Genomic DNA, 25,579 nt, shown 5'->3' with positions numbered 1-25,579 from the left:
AATTAGCAGCCCTGCCCCTGTGCAGAAAGGAACAGGCCCCTCATTACTACAGCGTGACAAGCCCATGGCTAGCGCATGTCAGTTAGCGAAGGTTAAAAAGAACCACAACTTAACGAGCTGCGGTTAGAGAGAACCAGAGGAATGCTAGCTTCAGTCAAGCCACAGGACAACCAGCAAAGAAGGATCACTTGTGAACTGCAGATGAATAAGTCCTATATTGACCCCCTTATGGAAAACTGCTTATCTGCCGATTGTAGGGGTGGTCTGTATGACCATGTGCAATATGAGTAAATTTATATCACAATAAGGTTATATATTAAAATATAGTAATTTTTAATTGAAATTCAACAATAAAATATTTTAGATATTACATAATCATGTAGTCTTTAGCTCCTTTTTAACTTAAGAGACACAAGCCAAAAGATAAGATTATTCATAAATCAATAAGTCTGGCAAAACTTTTTTCACAATTTCACAATGAATCACTTCCGTTATAATCATTAAAGCTGTCTAAACAGGAAGTGCCAATCTGGGACAGTATTCAGAATAGGCGATTAGTTTTTTGCTTTTTAAATTGCGTATACAGTACAACAGTCTAAATGATACAGCAGAATCTCTGTCATTTGACACATTTCTACTGATGCATGGCATAAACAGTCATACCTCCCTGCCCTAACTGTGTTGTTCATATCCCGTCCTTTGGATGAGATGTTAAACCAAGGTCCTGTGGTCATTAAAAATCCCAAGGCACTTCTCGTAAAAGAGTAGGGGTGTAACCCCGGTGTCCTGGCCAAAATTCAATCATGGCCTCCTAATAATCCCCATCTATAAATTGGCTCTATAACTTTACTCTCTCCTCTCCACCAGTAGCTAGTGTGTGGTGAGCGTACTGGCGCACTATGGCTGCCGTCGCATCATCCAGGTGGATGCTGCACACTGGTCGAGGTTGAGAAGAGTCCCCTGTTCAATGTGTAAAGCGCTTTGGGTGTAGTGTCCGAAAAAGCACTATATAAATGCAACATTCATTCACATTCATTCATATACCTTTAAGTGTTAACTTGAGATTAATTTGCCACACACACGCACACAGCAGTTCCTAGTATTGTATCAAGTGTTTAGAGTTTTTTGATATTGCAAGTGTATATGCTTGTATCTGTTTGTGTACAGCAGGTACCAGAGCTCTATCCATTCTGTGTTTGTGGTTGATTGCACTCTCTTTCGCTCTAAGTTGTTTATAATTCTAATGTGTATTGTGTGTACAGGACAGAGTGGATTGGGAAAGTCCACATTGATGAACACGCTCTTCAAGTCAAAGGTGAGCCGCAAATCTGTCCTGGGTACTGCTGAGGAAAAGATCCCCAAAACCATCGAGATCAAGTCCATTAGTCATGGTAAAGCTGCACAGCAGGACCCATTTTCTACATGACTGTCCTGTACTGCAGGGCCAGCAACCTTTGACATGAAGTGCCATTTTTAATTTTTCTTGTTTATCACAGTGCCTTCGACGATTACATCTTCACGTGCCAATGATGGCACACCTGGCATAGGTTGCCAACCCCTGCTGTACTGTGCCATTCATACATTACATACACAGCTTTTTACCCATTGTAATGCTAGAGTTTCTCAGTGAATTAAATGTCTCTTATCTCCACTAAAATTCAATAACGCTCTAATTGCTTGAATTAATACCATCTACCCTCTTATACACAGACATCGAGGAGAAAGGAGTTCGAATGAAGCTGACAGTCATAGACACACCAGGATTTGGGGACCAGATCAACAACGAGAACTGGTAATTAGTAACACATCTGTTTGTTACCCTCAGGACTTTTCCATATTCATTGTGGGTTTTGTTTACTGGTTGCTCATTTCTCAATTTCTAATTTTATACTCACTTTCCTGCTCTGTTTCCATCAGTTGGCAGCCTATAATGAAGTTCATCAATGACCAGTATGAGCAATACTTGCAGGAAGAGATCAATATTGACAGGAAGAAGAGGATTCCAGACTCACGCGTGCACTGCTGCATATACTTTATCCCACCCACAGGACACTGGTTAGTGAACACACTTAATGCATAGAGTTTTCAGGGGTTTATTGTGCATGTTTCTTTAGTTATTTGCATACACATGTGAAACTTTGTAGCATATCTCCATTTACATACACACTAGGGATGGGCAATGTCAATTCACGACAGTCATAGACAACCGATAAACAAATATATTGGGAAATGACAAACCATGGAGCTGGGAAGTTGCTAAGTATATTAAATTGTAGCCCAAATGTTACCATGCACTTATGTTTTTAGATACTGTTTAAATGATTTAATTGTTAAATACATAACAGATTAAAGAGGTTGGTTGTGTGTCCATTTTCACTTCCAACATGTTCTTTGAATAGCTAGAAACATTTTCCATAGCAGTTATAACCTGCGTTCTATACTCTTGTTGAACTGAAACAAATAAACTATGACATGGCAACTAGATAAAAACAGCATATATATATATATATATATATATATATATATATATATATATATATATATATATATATATATATATATATATAATTAAGGACATACAGACATTAAAAATAAATTAATATCAAATGTCATTAAAGAAAAAATAGAGTAATGGAACATCAGCCTTTATGAAAAACTTTTATTAAAAAGTTATTTAAAACACATTTGTGACATCAACTTTTATTCATACTCTACTCCATAAAGAAAAGTTTTAAATTTGCAGGCATGGAATTAAACAAAAGTTTTCTTCTGAAATACAATTATGGCGTGTGTATAGGCCCCATTAAAGAACCATACGATTTGCTTTGGGAAAGCAGTTATAAAAACAAAGTTGAAAGTGATTATATCTTAAAATAATACAAAAACACGTTCACCTTGAACCTAAAATTGAGTTCTGTTTCATTTTGTTAAGGCAGCATTTACTGCATTAACGAACCTCAATGCAAACACAAATTTGATAAGAACACGTTGGAAATTATTAGGCAGCATTATCTGGGGAACACAAGGGAATTTATAAGGCTTACACCTAATAGGAAAACTGGTGTTTTCTATTTGTTTAAGCACAGACTAAGTGAAGTAAACAGACTGTTGTAGTCATTTTATGAAAGTGGAAATTGTGGGTCATGTTGAGTGGAATTTAGAAATACAGTATCTTTGGTTTAAGTTTTCAATGTTTCATTAAATGAATTTCCATGGCCCATCCTTGAAGGCCAACTCACAAACAATAGTTGAATAAAACCGCTATTCAGGGACATCTTATAAATAGAAATTAGAGCCAAAAATGTCACCTTTTTTTGCAACATTATCTAACAAAGGTTTCTAGAAAGGAAAACAAACATATTCACCTTCTCCAAGCATTGTGAAATGGAATAACTACATGCCCAACTGAAAACCTGATCTGACTGTTTGTCACAGACACACAAAAGAACTTTTGGATTGCGAGACTTCAGGGAAAAGCGAAGAATGTGTCGGCAGTTCTGCTTGGTGCAGGTTTTAACCATATTTGTAATGCTTTTATGTTGGTTAAAATGTTTTTAAACCTATTGTCCCAGGTAGGTAATACGCTTACACAACGGGCTCAGCAGGGGGTTGACAATATAATCTGATAACGTGATGTTGTTTTGAAAACATATTGTGAAAATATTTCATGCATATCACCCAGTCCTACTAAACACCATGCACTCAGAACCAGAGAGGATTTGCATTGGCTAATTGCAGAGAAATGTTTGGATACTCTGTACAGATCAACCCTAAAGGCTGTGTGATGCTTACTCCTTATGTTTAGATTTTAGAAATGGAACTTGTCTATGTATACACTTGCAATAACATCTTTTAAAGGTCATTCTTTTTTATTTTAGCATTAGAAAAGTATAACGTAGTGTCTGTGTGTTAAATACAGATCTGTTTAGGGTTAGAGGATTGTAGTGTACATTGATGCTCAAATTTGGTGCTACTAAATAACTTAAGCTCATTTTTATGTGGCCTGCTCATTCTTTTTTATTATTTAAAGGGAAGAATAGTTGGAAAACAACTGTGGGGAATGTCAGTGTCCTCCAGAGGGCAGTACAGTTCCTCCTGTATAATAATGTGATGTTCTTCAGTTATCTTCAGTTATTTCTGAAGAAAATGTCCATGAAATCCGTAACTGCTATGCTGCTTGCATCAGTTCTCATCACTTTTATCAGAAATGAGGGGAGGCTGGGCAAATTTCAGTTTACAGTTACCTTTAAAACCTGACTTGCTTGTAAAATTGGTGTTCAGTAAAGGGTACCACACGCCTGATTTTTACAATGCCCTGTGTAACAAATTACTGCTGGACCTCAGGCTGGGAGAATTATCCATTGGGATTTTAAAATATTTGATGTACTCTTTCAAAAACCACACACATCAAAGATATTGTTGAGACCCACACCAAACAGAAGAGCAGCATTTATCCGTGTTCCAGTGGTTGTCAAACACAAAGTAGCAAAATAGCGCCATCAGCTGGCAGCAATAATGAATCTGAATATGGCATTAAGCCTCAATGATCCGCTTCAACTACAACACAGGCCAAAGAGTCAAAGAATGCAGCCCACGGACACATTTTGGTTTGCTGTTTACACAGTCTAGTGCTGTCACAGAGACTGGTGAGATATCTCAGGACACTTATTTCTGTAATATCTTTCAGGGAGTAGGAACATTTTCTGCATACCATTCCATATTCAAGATGGCGCTGCAGATGGCTGCTTCGGTGTGGAGCTCTTGAGCATTTTTGTTACTTTTGTTTGTTTGTCATGTTTTTTGTCACTCTTTCCCAATCAGTTTCACCAGGGATGAACTGCTGAATATTCGGCAGAGCATACCTGATAATTATTTGCCGGTGTTTGAATATTTGGACGTTTTATTAGAAATCTTGTTTGGAGGTGCAGTGGTGCTCTACAAGTGATCCAAAAGATGCACGTGAGGGAAGCGAGCCGGCACGCTTGTGCAGCTTCGTCACAGCTTTAGGATTCTGCTGCCGAGTATTCACCTGGTGAATGTCCGCTCCCTCACCAACAAAACGGACGAACTGCTTCTGCTCACTTAAACAAATAAGGACTTTTCTAACTCCACTGCTCTGTGTTTCACGGAAACCTGGCTGAGTGAAGCCATCCCAGACAGTGAATTACATCTGCTGGGCTTTCAGCTGTTCAGAGCGGATCGCATCGCGGAGTTATTGGGGAAAACGAGAGGCGGTGGAACATGCTTTTACATCAACGAAAGTTAGTGTACAGATGTAACTGTGTTGAAGATGATGTGCTGTCCTAATTTAGAGGCGCTCTTCATCAACTGCAAGCCTTTCTACTCGCTGCGGGAGTTTTCCTCGTTTATTCTGGTGAGTGTTTATATCCCACCACAAGCATGTGTGAACGCAGCGTTGCAACAGATGGCTGATCACATCACAGACACGGAGTAACAACACCCGGACTCTCGTATGATTATTCTGGGAGATTTTACACTGGCGGCCAAAAGTCTGGAATAATATACAGATTTTGCTCTTATGGAAAGAATTTGGTACTTTTACCAAAGTGGCATTCAACTGATCACAATGTATAGTCAGGACATTAATAACGTGAAAAATTACTATTACAATTTGAAAAAAATGTTCAGAACTTCTTAAACTACTTCAAAGAGTTCACATCAAAAAATCCTCCACGTGCAGCAGTGACAGCTTTGCAGATCCTTGGCATTCTAGCTGTCAGTTTGTCCAGATACTCAGGTGACATTTCACCCCACGCTTCCTGTTGCACTTGCCATAGATGTGGCTGTCTTGTCGGGCACTTCTCACGCACCTTACAGTCTAGCTGATCCCACAAAAGCTCAATGGGGTTACACTCTTTTCCAATTATCTGTTGTCCAATGTCTGTGTTTCTTTCCCCAATCTAACCTTTTCTTAGAACCGTTTCAAAAGTCGATTTTTCTTTGCAATTCTTCCCATAAGGCCTGCACCCCTGAGTCTTCTCTTTACTGTTGTACATGAAACTGGTGTTGAGCAGGTAGAATTCAATGAAGCTGTCAGCTGAGGACATGCGAGGCTACTATTTCTCAAACTAGAGACTCTGATGTACATATCCTCTTAAGTTGTGCATCTGGCCTTCCACATCTCTTTCTGTCCTTGTTAGAACCAGTTGTCCTTTGTCTTTGTAGACTTTAGTGTACACCTTTGTATTAAATCTTAATTTTTTTGGCAATTTCAAGCATTGTATAACCTTCATTCCTCAAAACAATGATTGACTGAGTTTCTAGAGAAAGCTGTTTCTTTTTTACCTAATATTGACCTTTAAGATATGCCAGTCTATTGCATACTGTGGCAACTCAAAAAAAACAAAAAAAACAAAAAAAAAAATAAAAAAGACATTTGTTCAAATCAAATCACTTTCACTCAACCATATACACAAGTGCAACAGTGGGTGAAAGTTAAAGTGATAAGCTTCATTTAACGAACCAAATAGCTTTCAACTGTGTTTGATATAATGGCAAGTGATTTTCTAGTACCAAATTAGATCAAAAATGAATTATCAAATAGTGATGGTGCTGTTTTTTACATCAGTAATGTCCTGATTATTCTTTGTGATAAGTTGAATGCCACTTTGGCAAATTAAAATACCAATTTCCTTCCGAAACAGCCAAATCTGTACATTATTCCAAACAGTGTTATAAAGCTAACCTCACCCGTGAACTGCCAAAATACAAACAACACATCACATGCCCCACCAGAGAAATAAATACATTGGACCACTGCTGCACCACTGTAAAGGATGCATATCGCTCAGTCCCATGTGCAGCTTTAGGACTCTCTGATCATTTTCTGGTTCATATTCTCCTGACCTACAAACAGAAACTAAAATCAGCTAAGCCTGTAGTAAGGACTGTAAAGTGATTGGCCAATAAAGCAGAGCTGGAAGTACAAGCCTGCTTTGACTGCAGTGATTGGAGTGTTTTTGAGGCTGCAGCCACAGACCTGGACGAGCTCACAGATACTGTGACATCATATATCAGTTTCTGTGAGGATTTGAACATCCCTACAAGGACATTTGTATCATTCAATAATGATAAACCATGGTTTACAGTAAAACTCGGACAGCTTTGTCATGCCAAAGAAGATGCTTACAGAAGTGAGGATAAAACATTGTACAACCAGGCCAGGAACACACTTACTAAGGAAATCAGAGTGGCTAAAAGAAGCTACTCTGAAAAGCTGAAAAAACAGTTTTCAGCCAACAATCCTGCATTCCTGCATCACCAAGTACAAGACAACCCCCCCCCCCCTCGCTCTATAGAGAGTCAACTAATGGCTGATGAACTGAATGTGTTTTACTGCAGGTTTGAAAAGCCCAGTCTCACATCCCTCCCCCACTCTGATCTTCACTTCACACACACACACCAACACCTCCTGGAACCCCCCTCCTGCTACTCAGTCTGCACTTATGATCTGTGAGGAGGATATGTGCCGGGTCTTTCGGAAAACAAAAGACTAGGAATGCTTCAGGCCCAGACGGTGTTTCACCTGCCTGTCTGAAAGTCTGCGCTGACCATCTGGACCATCTTCACACAGATATTCAGTAGATCACTGGAGCAGTGTGAAGTTCCCTGTTGCTTCAAATGCTCCACCATCAATCCGGTTCCCAAAAAAAACCAAAATCACAGGACTTAATGACTACAGACCTGTCGCTCTCACGTCTGTGGTCATGAAGTCGTTTGAGAGACTGGTTTTGGCCTACCTGAAGGACATCACTGGACCCCTGCTGGACCCCCTTCAGTTTTCTTACCGAGCAAACAGATCTGTCAATATGGGACTGCATTATATCCAGCAACACCTAGACAGACCTGGGACTTATGCAAGGATCCTATTTGTGGACTTCAGTTCAGCCTTCAATACCATCATGCCTGATCTTCTCTCAGCCAAGCTGACCCAGCTTTCCATGCCCACCCCAATCTGTCAATGGATCACCAGCTTTCTGACAGATAGGCAGCAGCTAGCGAGACTGGGGAAATTCAAATCTGGGACCCTCACTATTAGCACTGGTGCTCCTCAGTGATGAGTTCTCTCTCCACTGCTCTTCTCCCTGTACACAATTGACTGCACTGCAAAAGACCCCACTGACAAGCTCCTGAAGTTTGCAGATGACACCATGGTCATCAGCCTCATCCACAATGGTGATGAGTCAGACGGGATGTTGATCAGCTTGCTGTCTGGTGCAGTCACAACAACCTTGAACTGAACACGCTCAAAACAGGCGAGATGATAGTGGACTTCAGGAGAAATACCCACCCGCCCCCCCACCACCACCATCCTGAACAGCACTGTGGCAGTAGTGGTGTTATTCAAGTTCCTGGGCTGTACCATCTCTCAGGACCTGAAGTGGACTCCATTGTGAAGAAGGCTCAGCAGAGGTTGTACTTCCTTTGGCAGCTGAAGTTCAACCTGCTACAGGAGCTGCTGACACAGCTCTACTCGGCCGTCATTGAGTCTGTGCTATGTACATCTATAACTGTCTGGTTAGGTTCAGCCACCAAATCAGACAGAAGGAAACTACAACGGATAGTCAGGACTGCTGAGAGGATTATTGGTGCCCATGCTTCAAGACCTGTACGTCTCCAGAGTGAGGAAACATGTAAGTAGAATCACTCTGGACCCCACACACCCTGCCCACTCCCTCTTTGAACTAAGTGCCAGGACATCCAGGCACAAGAACAGACCATTTTCCTCATGAACATTTAAACTGCCTCAGGACTCCCTCATAGTGCAATAATGTAAATACATATCTCATGTACATATGGGAATTTACATATTTAATTCAATAACTGTACACACCCCTACCTTGCACATACATTACCACTTGCATATGTACATATGCCATTCTGTTATATGTCCTGTTATTTGTATGTCTGTTTATACTCTTACCTTGTTTTATATTCTGTGTCTCACTGTAATGTTCTGTGTGCACTTGTTTCTCCTATCACCAAAACAATTCCTTATGTACATGAGTACACTTGGCATTAAAGCTCATTCTGATTCTGATAAAAAAATAAAAAATAGCTTGCAACATCTCTAAGGTGAAAATAGTTTTGAAGACCCTGTGTTCTGTTCCATTCCGCTGCGCTCCATCTAGCTGTTTGAAAGGAAGAACTCGCCTGGGTGTGTGCACTTCTCCAGAGTGTTAAGCACTGTCTCTGCCATGGACAAAGTAATGGTGCGCTGTGTTGGAGCGTGTTGCTGTGATGATTCATGATTCTATTAAACTCTATAAAAGTCTGAATTTTCAACTTCATTCTGGGGAACTTTTTTTATGTCGGGCTTCCAACTTGGCGCTATTGGCCGAGATTGAGGTGTGATGTCAAGCAAACATGTCGGCATCCAGGGAGAGTTACAGAGTCGATGAGAAACATTCACTCTTATTCAATTATATGAATTATTGAGTAAAATTTCCTACATAACATGATAAAACTTGTTAGCAAACACTTGCAGAGACAGGTGTTCAAACATGGTAAATTATCTCAAAATTAAAAATAAGGCCCTTCTTTGACACATTTGTGTATAGTTGTCACTAAATTTCGAATCAAGTGAAAAGTCACGCCACGCATGATCGTACTCGATCATCATTTTATTGATCGATCATTGCTGTCACTTCCGAGTACTCGTGCCCATCCCTACTTCCTTGTTGTATCCAAAAGTTAATTGTCCAAATTTAGTGGGTGGTCTGTTCTGGAGTTTGTCTGTGATGAAGCATCATTGTGTATGCTTGTGTTTTTATGGCTGCTGTTGTAAAGCATGACTGCATTATTTCTAGTTGACTGAATGGTAATTTCTAGTGGCTTTCAGAATAATATATACAATCAATGCACACACAAACATGTGTACAGCTATCCTGACAGAGGTCTAGGACTGCATTAGTAGAGCTGATGCTGCCGAGTAAGTATTAGGAGAGGTCTATTTGAACTGATAAAATAGACCACCTGAATAGAGTATAGATGTATGTGATTGGCAAAAAAGGCCAGTCAAAGGACTGATGAGGGTTTAACAACTACATGAATATTGATATGTATCTGCTAATTAATTTACAAATCATAATTTGATGTAGATTTGTGTTTAAAATGCTGAAATTATAAGGGTGTATATGTGATTACTAGGTGGTACATGGCCTGAAGTTTGGGAACCATCTTGCATTTCATAAAACTGTCTATTAAGAAACAAACCAACAGAGGCCATGGACATGACAAATGTTCTTATACTTCTGATATAATGTTTACTAGTGTATGTTTTAAAACAACAGTTGTGTTCAAAATTATATCCACCCATCCATCCTTTCATCCATCCATCCCCATCCCTCCTGCCATCCATTCAGTCACTAATTACATCCATCGATCCATCTAGTCACTATTTCCATCTATCCATCCATCAATCCTCATCCCTCCCATCATCCAGTCACTATTTTCATCCATCCAGTCACTATTTTCATCAATCCACCCATCCATCCATAAATCCAGTCACTTTTCGTCCCTCCCTTCATCCATCCATCCCTCCATCTATTCATCCATCCATCCATTCATTATTTCCACCTATCCATTCATCCTTCCATCCAGTCACTATTTTCATCCATCCATCCTGTCCATCCCTCCATCCAGTCACTATTTTCATCCATCCATCTTTTCATTAATTCATCCCTTTCCCTCCATCCATTCATCCATCCATCCAGTCACTATTTCCATCCTTCCATGTCCCTCCAACCGGCCATCCATCCCTCCATCCATCCAGTCACTATTTCCATCCAGTCACTATTTACATTTACTATTTACTATGTACAATTAGATTTTGTATTTGTTTATATATTTGTTTTTTTCAAATTGTGCAGCACTTTGGGTCAACTTCTGTTTCTTTTAAATGTGCTATATAAATAAACTTTGACTTGACTATTTCCATCCATCCTTCCCTCCATCCAACCATCCAGTCACTATTCCCATCTACCCATCCTTCGCTCTACCCATCCAGTCACCATTCTCATGCATCCTTCCCTCCATCCATCTAGTCACCATTCCCATCCATCCTTCCCCTCCACCCATCTAGTCACCATTCCCATCCATCCTTCCATCCATCCCCACTCCTCCATACATCCCCGTCTCTCCCTTCATCCACCATACATCCCCATCCATACCTCCCTCTCCTCCTGAAGCCTCAAAATTTCTGTGGAAAAGATCTAAGGGCCCTAAACACACACGCCAAACACACACGCCAACCACACACTCAGTATCTGTATGGACTCAGTGGACCCCTGGAGTGTGTGGCGCAGTCGTTTTTGTGGCCTGCTATGAATGGATAACTGTTTCATGTCCATCCAGCATTGCATATGTCCATGGTGTGCGTGTGTGTGTGCTGCTTTGTAGCTGCAGACGGTCTTTGAACAGCTCAGCTAATTAGAGTCAAACAATCGGCCGTGGAGACTGCACACTGGGTCAGCTGCACAGTCACACTAGCAGGAGATATGTTCTGATCTAATACACTACATCTATGTGCCTTTTCGCTTGTTTTTCTTTTCTTATGTCTATGAAATCAAAGGTCTCTTTACACCCCCCTTAAAAGAATTGCATGGATGTACTTTGATAATTTATATCCCCAGCAATCTTCAGAGCTTAGGATATTGTCACATCTCTGAGCTTGTATATTTTTAAAAGTTACTCTGGTGGTGGTTAAATCATTGTCGTGTTTACAGTCATGTAGATTTAGCTGTAGTCTTGTATTACTTTATTTTAAATCCATTACATCCGGATCTCCTTTCTCCAGTCTTAGGCCTTTGGATGTGGAGTTTATGAGACGTCTCAGCAAGGTGGTGAACATTGTTCCTGTCATTGCCAAAGCTGATACCCTAACTCTGGAGGAGAGGGATTTCTTCAAGAAGAAGGTGCGCTAAAGTTTGACTAAAAATGAATGCTTGTTTCTACTCTCTTCTTTACAGAATGAAAGTTGTGTTACCTTACTTAAAGTAATAGTTAACTCAAAATGAAGATTCTGACATTATTTACTCACCCTCAAGTCATTCCAACCCCATTTGGAATTATTTGTCTTTCACTGAAAGTCAAAGATATATAAAAAAAAAAAAAAAAAATTAGCAGGTTTGGATTGATATGACAGTGAGTAAATGATGACAGAATTGTTATTTTTGAGTGATTTGATTGCTTAATCGTTCTGTTCAGACATTGCCTGTTTATACAGTAGTACATGGTTATTTTGTTCGGCTGCCATGTTGTGATGCTAGTTGGATTTTATTTGTTGCAAAATTTCTGTATCTTGCATGTTGTACAAACACATGGGTAACTGCTCAAATATGGATCAGTTGTTTTAAAGAAAAGACAATGTACAATGTGGATCTTTGTGCAGTGAGCCCCAGTGGAATATTGTGAATAACACGGACCAATGCATTGAGGCGTGGAAGAACTGCTACATGCTGTCATGTAGTTCTAGATGTAGTTGGCAAACCAAACCATTTTTCTTTTCTTTTCCAAGATTACAGATGGTGTCTTTAAAGCTTCTTCAGAAACACTTCTGTCCTGTGAATATACTAATGCAGTTTTATTCATGACATTGTGGTGGATTACTTACTATATGCATAGAAAAATAAGGACTTCAAATTTCTAACAATTCCTTAGCTTTTTTCAGGGATTATTCTTAATGCTATCATTTACTCACCCTCAAATTTAAACAAAAGATTATGTTAGAGTGTTAGCCTAACATCTGCTTTTATGTTACATGGATAAAAAAGTAATATTTGGAACAACATGAGGGTGAGTAAATTTTAACAGAATTGTGAACTATCCCTTTTAAATACACTGCCTGGCCATAATTCGCATACTCTACTATTTTGTTGGACCCCCTGAAGCTTTGATTACAGAGCACATTCGTCTTGGCATTGTTTCAACAAGTTTAAGCAACGTCACAACATTTATTTCCATCCAGAGTTGCATTAAGATCTTGTATTGATGACTGGAGAGATACACCATTCTGTGAAGTCTTCTCCAGCACATCCTAAAGACTTTCAGTACGTTAAGGTAGACAGCTGACTTCATTTTATTGCTGCACAATGTTACTGAGCCTAGACCTGACCAATTGAAGAAACCTCAGATAATAAAACTGCCTCCAGAGGCTTGTACAGTGGACACTATGCATGACGGGTGCATCGCTTCATGAGTTTCCTTTCTTACCCTGACGTGCCCATCGCTTTGGAATGGGGTTAATCTGGACCTTTTCCATTGCTCCATAGTCCAATCTTTAAGCTCTCTCGCAAATTGACGTAATTTTTTCAGATTTGCCTCACTAACAAGTGGCTTTCTAGTGGCCACACAGCTGTTTAGTCCCAATCCTGTAAGTTCTTGTCGCATTGTGAGTGGAAATGCTCTTTCACTATAAAACATAGCCGTGAGTTCTACTGTCGATATTTTATTTTATTTTTATTTTTTTATGATGTGACTTCGAGCGTTTTAGTGATCTCCAATCATGATCATTCAAGATTTTTTTCCAACCACATTTTCCCACCTACTGTCCTTCCAGGTTTTAATAATGCATTGGACAGTTCTTAACCCAATTCCAGTGAATTTAGCAATTTGCTTAGTTTTTCTTTGCTTGATGCAGGCCAATAATTTGCCCCTTCTGAAACACAGTAACATCTTTTCCACAAACATGGGATACGTCTTCCAAAATGGTTGTTTAAAAAATGAGAAGCTACACATTGCATCAGTTAGGGGTAAAAGAATTGTTGCCAGCTGAAGCATATTAATCACTGCAATAATGATCCAATCATAGGCTCTTAAGTATCTGTTTATTTAAATCCAAACGGCAACTTTTTTTTTTTTTTTTTTGGCCAGGCAGTCTACAAGTCACACAGGACTAGTTTTTTTTAAGTAGTTTTAGAGAGCTGGTGTGTGACTGAAGACGACATATGGTATGATAAAGTGTAGGTAAGCAACATCTGTTCTGGGATTGTTAGCTGCATTTCACATAGCAGTAAAAAGCGCTCGCCAACCTCAATGGCTTCATGTGCTTGTGCTGGCATGCCTCTTACAGCAAGAAGACATACCACTTGGAACACATACATAGACCTCTCTCACTGTTTTGGAAAATTCTCTAAGCTCTCTCCTAACAGATTTAAGAAGTGCTGTCCAAGACTTCTCATGTCTCTCCTCTAGCAAATGAAAGACAACAAGCCAAAGCTACTTCTACTTTCAGGGCCCTTCAGGGTCTAGACCTTATGAAAAGTTCAAGGTTAGTGCAGGCTCAGTTGCTGATGTTGCAACAGTGGAACTATGTGACATCAGTTCCAGTAATGCAGCATTAAAGAAGAATGGTATTCTCAGAAACTCCCCTGAGACTGTGCAAGATTGAGAGAACAGTTCTGACACATGATGGTTATTTTATCTTCAGTGTTATTGACATGGACTCTCCAGGTGGAGATTAGGGAAGTGGTTTTAAACTGAAATGTCTCTCAACATTACATTACTTTTGGTTGTTTATTCATTATATACAGTTGCCCCAAAAATAATTCACACACTTAAATATGTATGAATTGCGTTCGATTAGAAAAAAAATGCCAAAGCAAGTAGCATCTGCAAACTTGTGATGTTAGAGCTTCTCTCAGAACTAACCTCACTTTTATAAACCATATTTTGCAGTTACATTTAACCAACTGATTTCTGGGGGGGGGGGGGTTGAAGTTGGTTGCCCTTAAGTTTACCAGTGTCCTAGCAGAGTAACCACATGTCCAGTACATCACATTAACTGTGGACATGTTCTACAAAGTTTGACAACCAGAAAGTGTCCAAATACTGTGTTAACTGTTTTATAATTATAAATGTTTTGCTTGAAAAGTGTTGTAATCTTTAAATGCACTTGGTTTAAAATGTGTTAAATAATGTGAAGACATAAATTGTAAGTACGGTTTAGTGTCCAGATATTTTCTGTGGCCAATAGTACATAGCTGCTTTTTTCCTGCAGAGCTTAACTGTCTTCTTTTTGTGTAGATCAGGGAAGAGCTTCGAGCAAATGGCATAGATGTCTATCCACAGAAAGAGTTTGATGAGGACACAGAAGACAGAATGATCAATGAGAAAATAAGGGTGAGTTTGAACTACTTAAAAAATAAAAATAGGGTAAAGAACATGGTCAAGCTCATGTTATGATCACTCTCTTTCTCTTTCCATTAGGAGATGATTCCTTTTGCTGTAGTAGGAAGTGACCAAGAGTACCAGGTCAATGGAAGGAGACTCTTGGGAAGGAAAACAAAATGGGGAACCATTGAAGGTATTGAGACACATGTGTCCCTGAAACTCTATAGGTAGTGCATTGCCATGAGAGAGAGCGAAAGTAATTAGTGAAATGTGGGCAGAAAGCACTGTGCACATACAGCAGTGTGTCTCAATCACATGAGGAATCTCATTAACCACAAACACACATCTATGAGTCAAACATCTTAAAGCATTTCTTATGTTCTGTGAATGAGGATCCACACAGACAAACATTAAGAGTGCGTCAGAGTGACTGCTAAATGCATTTATCAGTGAGCCCGCAGCTATGGGCCTCAGTGTCTCTGTGACTAAACCATTTATTTTGTCTGAGGAATATAGTCCAGCAGTAAATTAATTTCACATGGTCACACTCAGTTTCAGAGTTTCTCTGAAATACCCTATGCCTTTAATGGTATAAGGCTCTGCTGTTCTTTCACGCAAAAATGAAAATTTGCTGATAATTTACTCACCCTCAGGCCATCCAAGATGTATCTCAGTTTCTTTCTTCATCAAAACAGAATTTAAGACTTTTAGGATTTCATTTCAGGCCTCCTCCTCTAAACAATGCAAGTGAATGTCCTCCATTTTTTGACAGTCCAAAATGCATATTTAGGGTGCATCAAAATAATCCACACGACTGCAGTCGACAAATAAAGTTCTTCTGAACGCAAACGATTGATTTGTTTTCAGAAACTAATCAATACTTATATACTTTTTAACTACTAATGTTCGCTTCCATCTCTGTGATGTGCGCTCATGAGAGGGATGATATGGCATGTCTTATCATTGCTATGCTGATGACATTCAATTTTATTTTCCAGCATGTTTGGACAAAAAAATCATCAATAGAGAATGCCCTAAATTGCTTTGCTGATATTAAGTGCTGGCTAGCAGACAATTTTTTTTACAGTTAAATGAGAGCAAAACTGAAGTTCTGATTCTCAGCCCCTCCAAGTGCTCTTTACCTGGACTGGTTGACCAGCTAGGTCCACTGTCGTTAAATGTGCAAGATCATGCAAGGAGCCTTGGAGTGATCTTGGACTCATCACTACTTTTAAATAGACAGATCAGTGCTGTTGTTAAGAGCGGCTTTTTCCATCTGAGATCAATTGCAAAGGTAAAACACTTTCTCTCTAAATCAGACCTAGAAATTGTGATTCACTCGCTAATATAGTCAAGGTTAGATTACTGCAACTCATTGTATACCGGACTGCCTCAAACTGCTTTGTCCCATTTACTGTTGGTCCAGAATGCGGCCGCTAGGCTCCGTACAGGGTCAAGAAAGTTTGACCACATTACACCAGTATTAGCATCCCTACATTGGCTCCTCATAAAATGGAGGATAGATTTTAAAATTCTGCTCTAAGTATATAAAATTACAAATTGAAGGGTGCTCGTGCATTTGCTACTGTAGGCCCCAAACTCTGGAACAAGTTTCCGCTTCATATCAGGACAGCTCGGATGCTCAGCCTTTTTAAATCTGCTATAAAAACACATTTTTATTCATTAGCTTTTGAATTAATTTTAATTATGGATATAGATTTTAGGCTCTGGTATTTATTAGTTTTATATAAGGGTATATTATGCATATTATGTTGTAATTGAAATGTTTATTGTAAAGCACTTTGGGTCAACTCCTGTTGTTATAAATGTGCTCTATAAATAGTTGAGTAAGCTCGTTGGTAAGGTCACGCATCACATGGAGTCAGGAAGCGTGTCATTGTTTACAAGAGAAACCTGTGCCGTTCACAAACCAAAACAGTCCAAAACAATAAAAAATAAAATAAAAAATAATTTCCAAATAATAAAACAATGTAAACATTGACGCCCTTCCTGACTCCTCCTCCACGTGACGCGTGACCTTACGAGCTTACGTCATCCCTCTCATGAGTGCACGTCACAGATGTACAGAAGCAAACATTTGTAGTTAAAAAATATATAAGTATTGTTTTGTTTCTAAAAATAATCAATCATTTGCATTCAGAAGAACTTTATTTGTCGATTGGAGTCGTGTAGATTATTTTGATGCACCCTAAATACGCATTTTGGACCGCCAAAAAATGGAGGACATTCACTTGCATTGTTTAGAGGAGGAGGCCTGAAATGAAATCCTAAAAGTCTTAAATTATGTTTTGATGAAGAAAGAAACTCTTTCAGCAAATTTTCATTTTTGGGTGAACTATTCCTTTAAAGGAATATTCTGGGTTAGTGACAACCTAATATTTGCATGTGTGTCAGGTGGGAAAATGTTGTCGTAACCAGTGAGCACAAGAAAGATGTTTCATTTATGTTGTCACGGACGTGTAAAGAGCTTCTCATCGCAGCTCCACATAGCCATAAAAACGTTTTTGAGACATGTTTTGAGAGTTGACAGGGTAAGATAACCCTGTAATTACCCTGTAATTTATTTGAGGAGCTCAACTCCTAAAAGTCTCTCTTTTAAAACCTTTAATTTCCTGCAATAGGTGGCTTTCTCTGTCTCATTCATGTAGTTTAACATAATCTATAATTCATAAACACATTTTTCTCACCCAGGCAACTGCATGTTTGTCACAGAATTTGTCAGGCTGTCAACCTTATTTCTTAGGATGTTGTCGGGTGAAACTGAATTACTAAAGACTGGGGTGTTTTTGTTATAGCGCTACTCCCCTCCCCCTGAGTTTACTTGCAACACCTCCACCTAGTGGCCAAGTGTTCTTTGCCTTGAAAGATACAACCCCAACTGGCTAGAGCTGAAGAACATCCCAACATATCTGATCATATGTAGCTCTTTGCCTTCTACAGTATTTACAACCTGGGCTCTAATGTATCTCCCTGTTGGTTGTGTTTTGGTGTCTTTAGTTGAGAATATTGCCCACTGTGAGTTTGCTTACCTGCGGGACCTCCTCATAAGGTGAGTGGTTTTAGTCTTTAACAGTGTTCATTTTTACAGGTTTTTATTTTTTATTTTAGACATGATTTTAGACTTTTGTCTAAAATGTGATGGATATCTGCTTGCCATTGCATGTCACCCATGTGTTTGTAAGTCTATTAGATTTACAGCTAGAGTTAGGGTTAAGTCTAATTAGATAGAGCTGGGAATAAAGGGATAGTTCTGCAACTCCAAAATTGGGACTAGGCTTAAAGTTAAAGATAGGTTTATTGTTAGGGTTAAACCTAAAGTTAGAGTTGCATATTTAGGTTTGGGTTAAGATTAGAGTTACAGCTAGAGTTAGGGTTAAGTCTAAAATGAGACTTTTCCATCCTAACTCTGTGATTGGCTCATGTTCCACAGAACCCATATGCAAAACATTAAAGACATCACCAGCAGCATCCACTATGAGATGTACCGTGTCCGCCGGCTCAATGAGAACAACACTCAGGCCAACGGCCTCGGCGAGCACCACCCAGCCTCCCATGAAATCTAGTGGCCACACCCAAACCCCCGATCCTCCCTCCTCTCCAATCCCCAAACCTGCATTCACCTTACACTCTGTTCCACCCCCTTCATTTAGCCATGGACTGAAAGGAGGTTCATCAAGAGAAACACATAATGATTTTACCTCCCAGAAACTCCAGGACAGTGCCCTTAAAACCTTTTAGTCCTCTGCTTTTGCACCCGAGACCCAGGGGCAAAAAGCTCTAGCTCACAAATAACATTGCCTTTGGCTGTTAAAGAGCTTCTCCATATACTGCATGTGTTTGACACCCTCTGCTGATGCTTCAGGTGTGTGTGTGTGTGTGTGTGCAGGGGTTAATTAGGAGGAAGGTTCTGATTGGTCAAGCTGTGGAAAAGCTCTTTATATGTAAGATTGTGCCTGTTTGCTCCTTTTTTTATTTTTCATCTCTGCTGAAAAAAAAAAAAAACAAAAAAAAAAACTTAAGCTAGCCTAAGCTGTATTGATGGTCTTAGCTGGTTTAAGGTGGTCTAGCTGCTTTCCCAGCCTGTCCAAGATATGGTCTTCAGCTGGTTTAGTGTCTCAGCCAGACCAGCTTACAAGTGCCCAAATCCCCTCTTAGAAACCAGCAAACCAGTCTAAGACTAGCAAACTATGTTATGCTGGTTTAATCTGTTTTTAGCATGGATTTTTACTGGAGTTTTCACAGAAACACTCTTTTTATGTGCTTCGTCAACTGCTCTCTTAATATTTATGCTTAATTTTGAGCAAGCTCATGTGGTACCTGTATGTGGTCTCATAATTTCCATTCTGCATTATAAACAATGTTCCATTAGTTCCAGCTGTCCCTTTTTAGTACAGATGGAGTTGTGTTTGGAGGCTACAGGTTATCTGGTACCTTTTGCCTATAAAATGAATGCTAAAATACCAACACCACTTCAGAGAAACCTGATGTGCCATTGGTCTTGCTGTTGTTTTTTTGTGTTCACATGTGTGCAAACAATTACAGGACAACTGACTCATTGAAACCCTGGTGCCTTATGAAAACAGCAATAAGGGAAATTACAGTCTAAGGATTTGTATTTTAATGATTACAAATTGAATAGAATACATTAGATTAAATGAGATCATGGTAAGTATAATTTACACCTTTGTGTCTCCATGTTCACACTCTGATACTCTCTAATGTAACTTGACCAGTTGCTACCAACAATTTTATTTATTACAGAATGTGATCTGGCCTGTAGTTCGAACACTCAACAATACCATCTGTCTATCTTGAATTAATCATTGTTAATTTGTGTGTACACCAGGTACACTGTTTTCACCTCCCCTCATTCTCGTCCACTCATGCTGAATATGTTGGAATTTACACCATCTAGGCCCCTTTGGTCATTTTATATGTCTTGGTTTCTCTTGGCTCAGAGGTAAAGGCCTAAAGTCCAAAAAGCTTGTAAGCAGTGCCAACATGTGTGCTTGTACTTTTAAATATGCCTGCCATGTGTGACGAGGAGCCACTATAAACGGTGGGTAAATTCAAGGTCCTCAGGCTTTGTTGTTGTCTGCAAAACCCTTTATAAATGCTCATTGTTGGGAAAATATATTTTTGTCCTGTGCTGTATATTCATAGTGATTAAATTTTTGTATTGATATTCAGAGTAACACAAATAACTTTGATATCCTGTTATTTTAAAGAAATAAAGATTTAAATGATAAAAGACTATGTTATTGACTCTCAAATGTGTCTAGATATTGTAATTGCTTAGTATGTACTGGGAAGGATTTGTTTATTTGAGTTAATCTTTTTTCCACTCTACTGTATGACATTTCTTTTCTGTGCAACACTTTTCATGTAGGTGTTAAATTAAGTTTTTAATTAGGTTAAATTAAGGTGTTAAATGAAATTAAGTGCTTTTATTAAAGCCAATTAAAGAGTTTTGACACTAATTTGACATTTGCTAGAAATGAAGAGTATGAAAATGCCTCCTTTTTAAAAGCTTACCTATATATTATTCATTAATTATTTTATTAACAAATGTATTGCACTGTAAATGCATCCAATATACTCATTTGACTTTCAGTAAAATTTGTCTGGATCAGAAATGATTATAAACTCTTTACCTCAGATAGATTTCAAAGACCACTGGATTGTGAACCATAGTCCTTGAATTAATTTTAATATCTTAATTGTCAAATAAAAAAAAGCACTCTTCACTGAATTATTTCTATTGTTCGGCAGAGAGGTTAACCTAAATCCTAACTTCCTTTCTGCCATTGCTATTTTCAACATGTACTGGGCGTTGCGGGGCATTTCAACCATTAAATGCATGAGAATTTCACCAAACACTATTCACTTAGATATTCAGGTCTTTAGAGACCCAGCACTTATATCTATCACAAATGGATCAACAAAATGCACAGATATTGTCAAATTTTCAATTTTTTTTAAAGATAATTAGAAAATAATGGAATAAAATATATTTTGATGTTTTACTTTTCATATATCAAAGAGATAATGCAACAGATCAGGACAAATCTAGAACAGGATTCATTACTTTTACACTGAAATTTCATGAGACACAACTGGCTGTCAAACACACTGAGCTACACATAATGCATAAGATACACATACTGTAAGCTGCACAAGTATTTTCTCAGGCACTTATTTAGTCTAAATAGATGCACAACTTACATAATTTCGGCAGAACATCCAAATGACAATAGTCAAATCATACTGTGCATATGTTGTACTTGCTGTAGTTTATTTCCATGTTATTTCTACATAAATAGCAATGTCAAAAATTAAAGTCAATCACTAAAACATCAGCGCCACCTTGATTCACAAATAGCATGCATAATATGTACATGTACACGCATACAATGCATTCAGAAAGTATTCAGAACTCTTCATTTTTTCCAATTTTTTATGTTACAGCCTTATACTAAAATGTTTTATAGTATTTTTTTCACATCAATCTACACTCCATACCCCATAAGGACAGCAAAAAAAAAAAAAAAAAAAAAAAAAATGCTAAATTGAACATTTATTAAAAAGAAAAAACTGAAATATCACATTGACATAGGTATTCAGACCCTTTGCTATGACACTTTAAATTTAGCTCAGGTGCATCCCATTTCTCTGGATCATCTTTGAGATGTTTCTACACTTTGATTGGAATCCACCAATGGCAAATTCAATTGATTGGACATGATTTGGAAAGGCACACACTTGTCAATATAAGGTCTCGCAGCTGAAAATGCATATCAGAGCAAAAATCAAGCCATGAGGTCAAAGGAACTGCCTGCAGAGCTTAGAGACAAGATTGTGTTGAGGCACAGATCTGGGGAAGGCTACAACATTTTTTGACTGCACTAAAGATTCACAAGAGCACAGTGGCCTCCATAATTCTTAAATGGAAGAAGTTTGGAATAACCAGGACTTTTCCTAGAGCTGGCTGCCTGGCCAAACTGAGCAATCGGGGGAGAAGGACCTTGGTAAGAGAAGTGACCAAGAACCCGATGGTCACTCTGGTTGAGGTCCAGGGATCCTGTGTGGAGATGGGAGAAACTTGCAGAAGGACAACCATCATGCAACACGCCACTGATCTGGGCTTTCTGGCAGAGTGGCCCGAAGGACGCCTCTCCTCAGTGTAAGACACGCAAAAAAGCACCTAAAGGAACACAAGATTCTCTGGTCTGATGAAATGAAGATTGAACTGTCTGGCCTCAATTCCAAGTGTCATGTCTGGAGAAAACCAGACACCACTCATCACCTGCGCAATACCATCCCAACAGTGAAGCATGGTGGTGGTAGCATCATGCTGTAGGGGTGTTTTTCTGCTACATGGACTGGGGGACTGGTCAGGGTTCAAGAAAAGCTGAGTGCAGCAAAATACAGAGATATCCTTAATGAAAACCTGGTCCAGATCACTCAGGACCTCAGACTGGGCTGAAGGTTCACCTTCCAACAGGACAATGACCCTAAGCACACAGCCAAGACAACGCAAGAGTGGTTTAGGGACAACTCTGTGAATTTCCTCGAGTGGCTCAGCCAGAGGCCAGACTTGAACCCAATCGAACATCTCTGGAGAGATCTGAAAATGGCTGTCCACCGACAGTCCCCATCCAACCTGACAAGAGCTTGAGTGGATCTGCAGAGAAGAATGGCATAAAATCCCCAAGTCCAGGTGTGCAAAGCTTGTGGCATCATGCCCAAACTTGCTGTAATCGCTGCCAAAGGGGCTTGTAATGAGCAAAGCGATGTACTGAGTTAAGGGTCTGAATATTTATGTCAATGTGATATTTCAGTTTTTTCTTTATAATAAATTTGCAAAGTTATAAAAAAAAATTTAAAATAAAAATCTGTTTTTTTGCTTTGTCATTATGGGGTATGGAGTGTAGATTGATGTGAAAACAATTAGTTAAAGCATTTTATCATAAGGCTGCAACATAAAATGTGAAAAAATTAAGGGGGTCTGAATACTTTCTGAATGCACTGTATGTGTAACAGGAGCCATCTGGTATGTGATAGCTGTGTGGTATGTATAAACCTCACTCCCCTGGCCTCAAGATGCACACTAGCGATTGACGCTACAGACTGTAGCCTTTAGCCTCCTTGTTAGCGTGCCCGCCTCCCATGCCGGAGATGGCAGTTCAAATCCCTCTCGGAGTGGGTCAAGCAGGACCAGTTACATATGGGATAATGATAATTCACCATTGTTGCAGAGAAAATCAATGTCATATATTATTTATTTGTATGAATATAGTATACATTTTTCGCAGTTTTGGCACTTTTTTTGTGTTACAATATTTATAAGAGAATGATTGATGAATAATAAAGAGGTGTGAGCACAACTCTAAAAAACGGCTGAGGTAGAGGGGATGGAATGAGGTCCCAGGTCACTAAAGACCCGAGGTATGCATTTAAGGGTTGACTGAACCTTTATACTTAACCGCATCCATGATTAAATCCTTTTTAGGGAACAATAAATTCTATAAAGCACCTGCTAGGAGTAACATGCAAAGTGCTTTTCTGAAAGTATGTATAAAGTTTTGTCTTTTTTATTAGGGTTTCATTTCTGTGTTATATAAAGTTCGGCACCCTTAAAAGTAGATCTTTAACCAACACAAATACAAAGGCTCCTTGCAAATTAGTTCTACACTTGTAAACAACCAAAGGTGTCTCTAAACTGTTAAATATGTCTTTGTCATTGTGCTGTGTTGCATCAGACTAAAGGTGATTTCCCACAAAGATCTTATCCCTCTCCCAATCCATCTCAAAATGGAGATGTCCTACAAATTGCTCTTAAAATGGCGCATTCTGTCTCACCTTTATGGAAACAGAAGGCACCCTGCTCACCTGCACCCTATCTCCACACTTCTCCTTGCCCAGCCCACAAAACTCTGTTTCCCACATTCCTTCTCTCATGTATCCCATGGATACATTGAGAGAAGCGAGGCATCTGGTACCCACTACGCTCTGTTTGCACTCCCTCGTTGCTGCTCCTCGCTTCTGCATGTTGCTGTAATTCAGTTAATTTGCTATTTGGATAAGTTTACTTTGTCTCTGGATGCCCTCTTCATGAAGATAAGAGGAGTGTACTTCCAAGTAGGCAAAGCCTCCACTGTTTACAAAGCACTAAACTCTAAAGGTGGCACTTTTTTTTTTTCCTCTGTGGATTAGTTCCTGTCTCTTTGTGCATGTTCATACTCTGTATGTGTTTGTATGTGTTGTCACTATAATTATATGCAGTTCTGTCTCATCTACATTTTGGAAAAAATAAATCTTCTTAGTGACTACCGGTTGTTATCTGACTAGCTCTGGCAGTTGTTTATTTGGTCTATTCACTTATGTTTGTCTGTGTGTTTTTTTGTTTGTTTGATTAATTAAGGGGACTGTGGGAAAGAGCATCAGTCATACTGTACAGGGCCTTTCATTACATTAGGGAAGATGCTTGAAGGCGACATTTGTTTGGAACACATTAGTGAATGTCAACACTCAAACTGCATCGTAAAGATTTATTGCTTTGATATTTGCATGAACTGAGACTATTCAATACCAAATGTACAGAGTATTTAAAGGGGGTACGGTTAATGTTGTGCCATTAGAGCAGGGGATTTAAACTGGGGCAGGGACCACCAGGTGGCGCAAGGGGGTACTAGGGGTGTCTGCAGAAAATTTCAGAGAAAGGGGGTGTAAAAATTTAAAGCAAACATTTACAAAATTTGACATTATTACTGTTTCCATCTGCTTTCTAAAGACATTACTCTAATAGTGGGTAGAAAAATATCTTTAAAGTAATAGTTCACTCAGAAATGAAATTTGTTATTATTTACTCACCCTTATGTTGCTCCAAACCTGTATGACTGACTTTCTTCCATGGTACACAAAAGGTGAAATTTTAAAAGGTCTTCACAGGGTTTATTTGCCATAATGCATGTGAATGGTTACTCTGGTCTGTTAAGCTTGAAAAAGGACCAAAAACACCATAAAACCACAGGAAAAGTTATCAATACGTCTCATTCACTTAATTCCAATCCTTTTGAAAAGCTTTGATCACTTTATGGGAATAACGGAATGTAACATCAAATGTTATTTACTCTGAAATATAAATATAAAGAATATAAAAGCCAATTATTTAATTTGGCAAACACCATGTTTTCTTTTATCACACTTCCTAATAAATACATGAAAATATAAAACTACCTTTATATTTCAAGATGGGGGTCCCTCGCAAAGGGATCTTCATATTTGGGGGTCCTTGGCGTGAAAAAGTTTGGGTTGTGGACAGCAAGGAAAAACAAATTCTAAATGCAAATAATAAAATGCAACTAACCATGCATATAATCATGCATAGTTAGAATAGCAAAATAAACATTTTAAATTTTAAAAG

The 25,579-nt window shown here is 38.9% G+C and overlaps 1 protein-coding gene across 4 annotated transcripts in view; it reads left to right on the top strand.

Annotated features, from left to right (window-relative positions):
• LOC127451319 (septin-9-like) overlaps positions 1 to 20,404 on the top strand; it is a 148,488-nt gene extending 128,084 nt beyond the window's left edge. For all 4 annotated transcript variants that reach the window (XM_051715906.1, XM_051715908.1, XM_051715907.1 and 1 more), the window contains 8 exons: positions 1,263 to 1,391; positions 1,711 to 1,792; positions 1,918 to 2,055; positions 11,819 to 11,936; positions 15,046 to 15,141; positions 15,229 to 15,325; positions 18,151 to 18,202; positions 18,584 to 20,404. In XM_051715906.1, the coding sequence (XP_051571866.1) occupies positions 1,263 to 1,391; positions 1,711 to 1,792; positions 1,918 to 2,055; positions 11,819 to 11,936; positions 15,046 to 15,141; positions 15,229 to 15,325; positions 18,151 to 18,202; positions 18,584 to 18,716 (845 nt within the window). In that variant the 3' untranslated portion in view covers positions 18,717 to 20,404. The remainder of the gene's footprint in view (positions 1 to 1,262; positions 1,392 to 1,710; positions 1,793 to 1,917; positions 2,056 to 11,818; positions 11,937 to 15,045; positions 15,142 to 15,228; positions 15,326 to 18,150; positions 18,203 to 18,583) is intronic.
• Positions 20,405 to 25,579: the final 5,175 nt, after the last annotated feature.

Source organism: Myxocyprinus asiaticus, chromosome 14 (genome assembly GCF_019703515.2).
Source record: "Myxocyprinus asiaticus isolate MX2 ecotype Aquarium Trade chromosome 14, UBuf_Myxa_2, whole genome shotgun sequence".
Taxonomy (NCBI): domain Eukaryota; kingdom Metazoa; phylum Chordata; class Actinopteri; order Cypriniformes; family Catostomidae; genus Myxocyprinus; species Myxocyprinus asiaticus.
The sequence above is the reverse complement of the archived record's forward strand: the minus strand, read 5'-3'. Positions and strand labels throughout refer to the sequence as shown.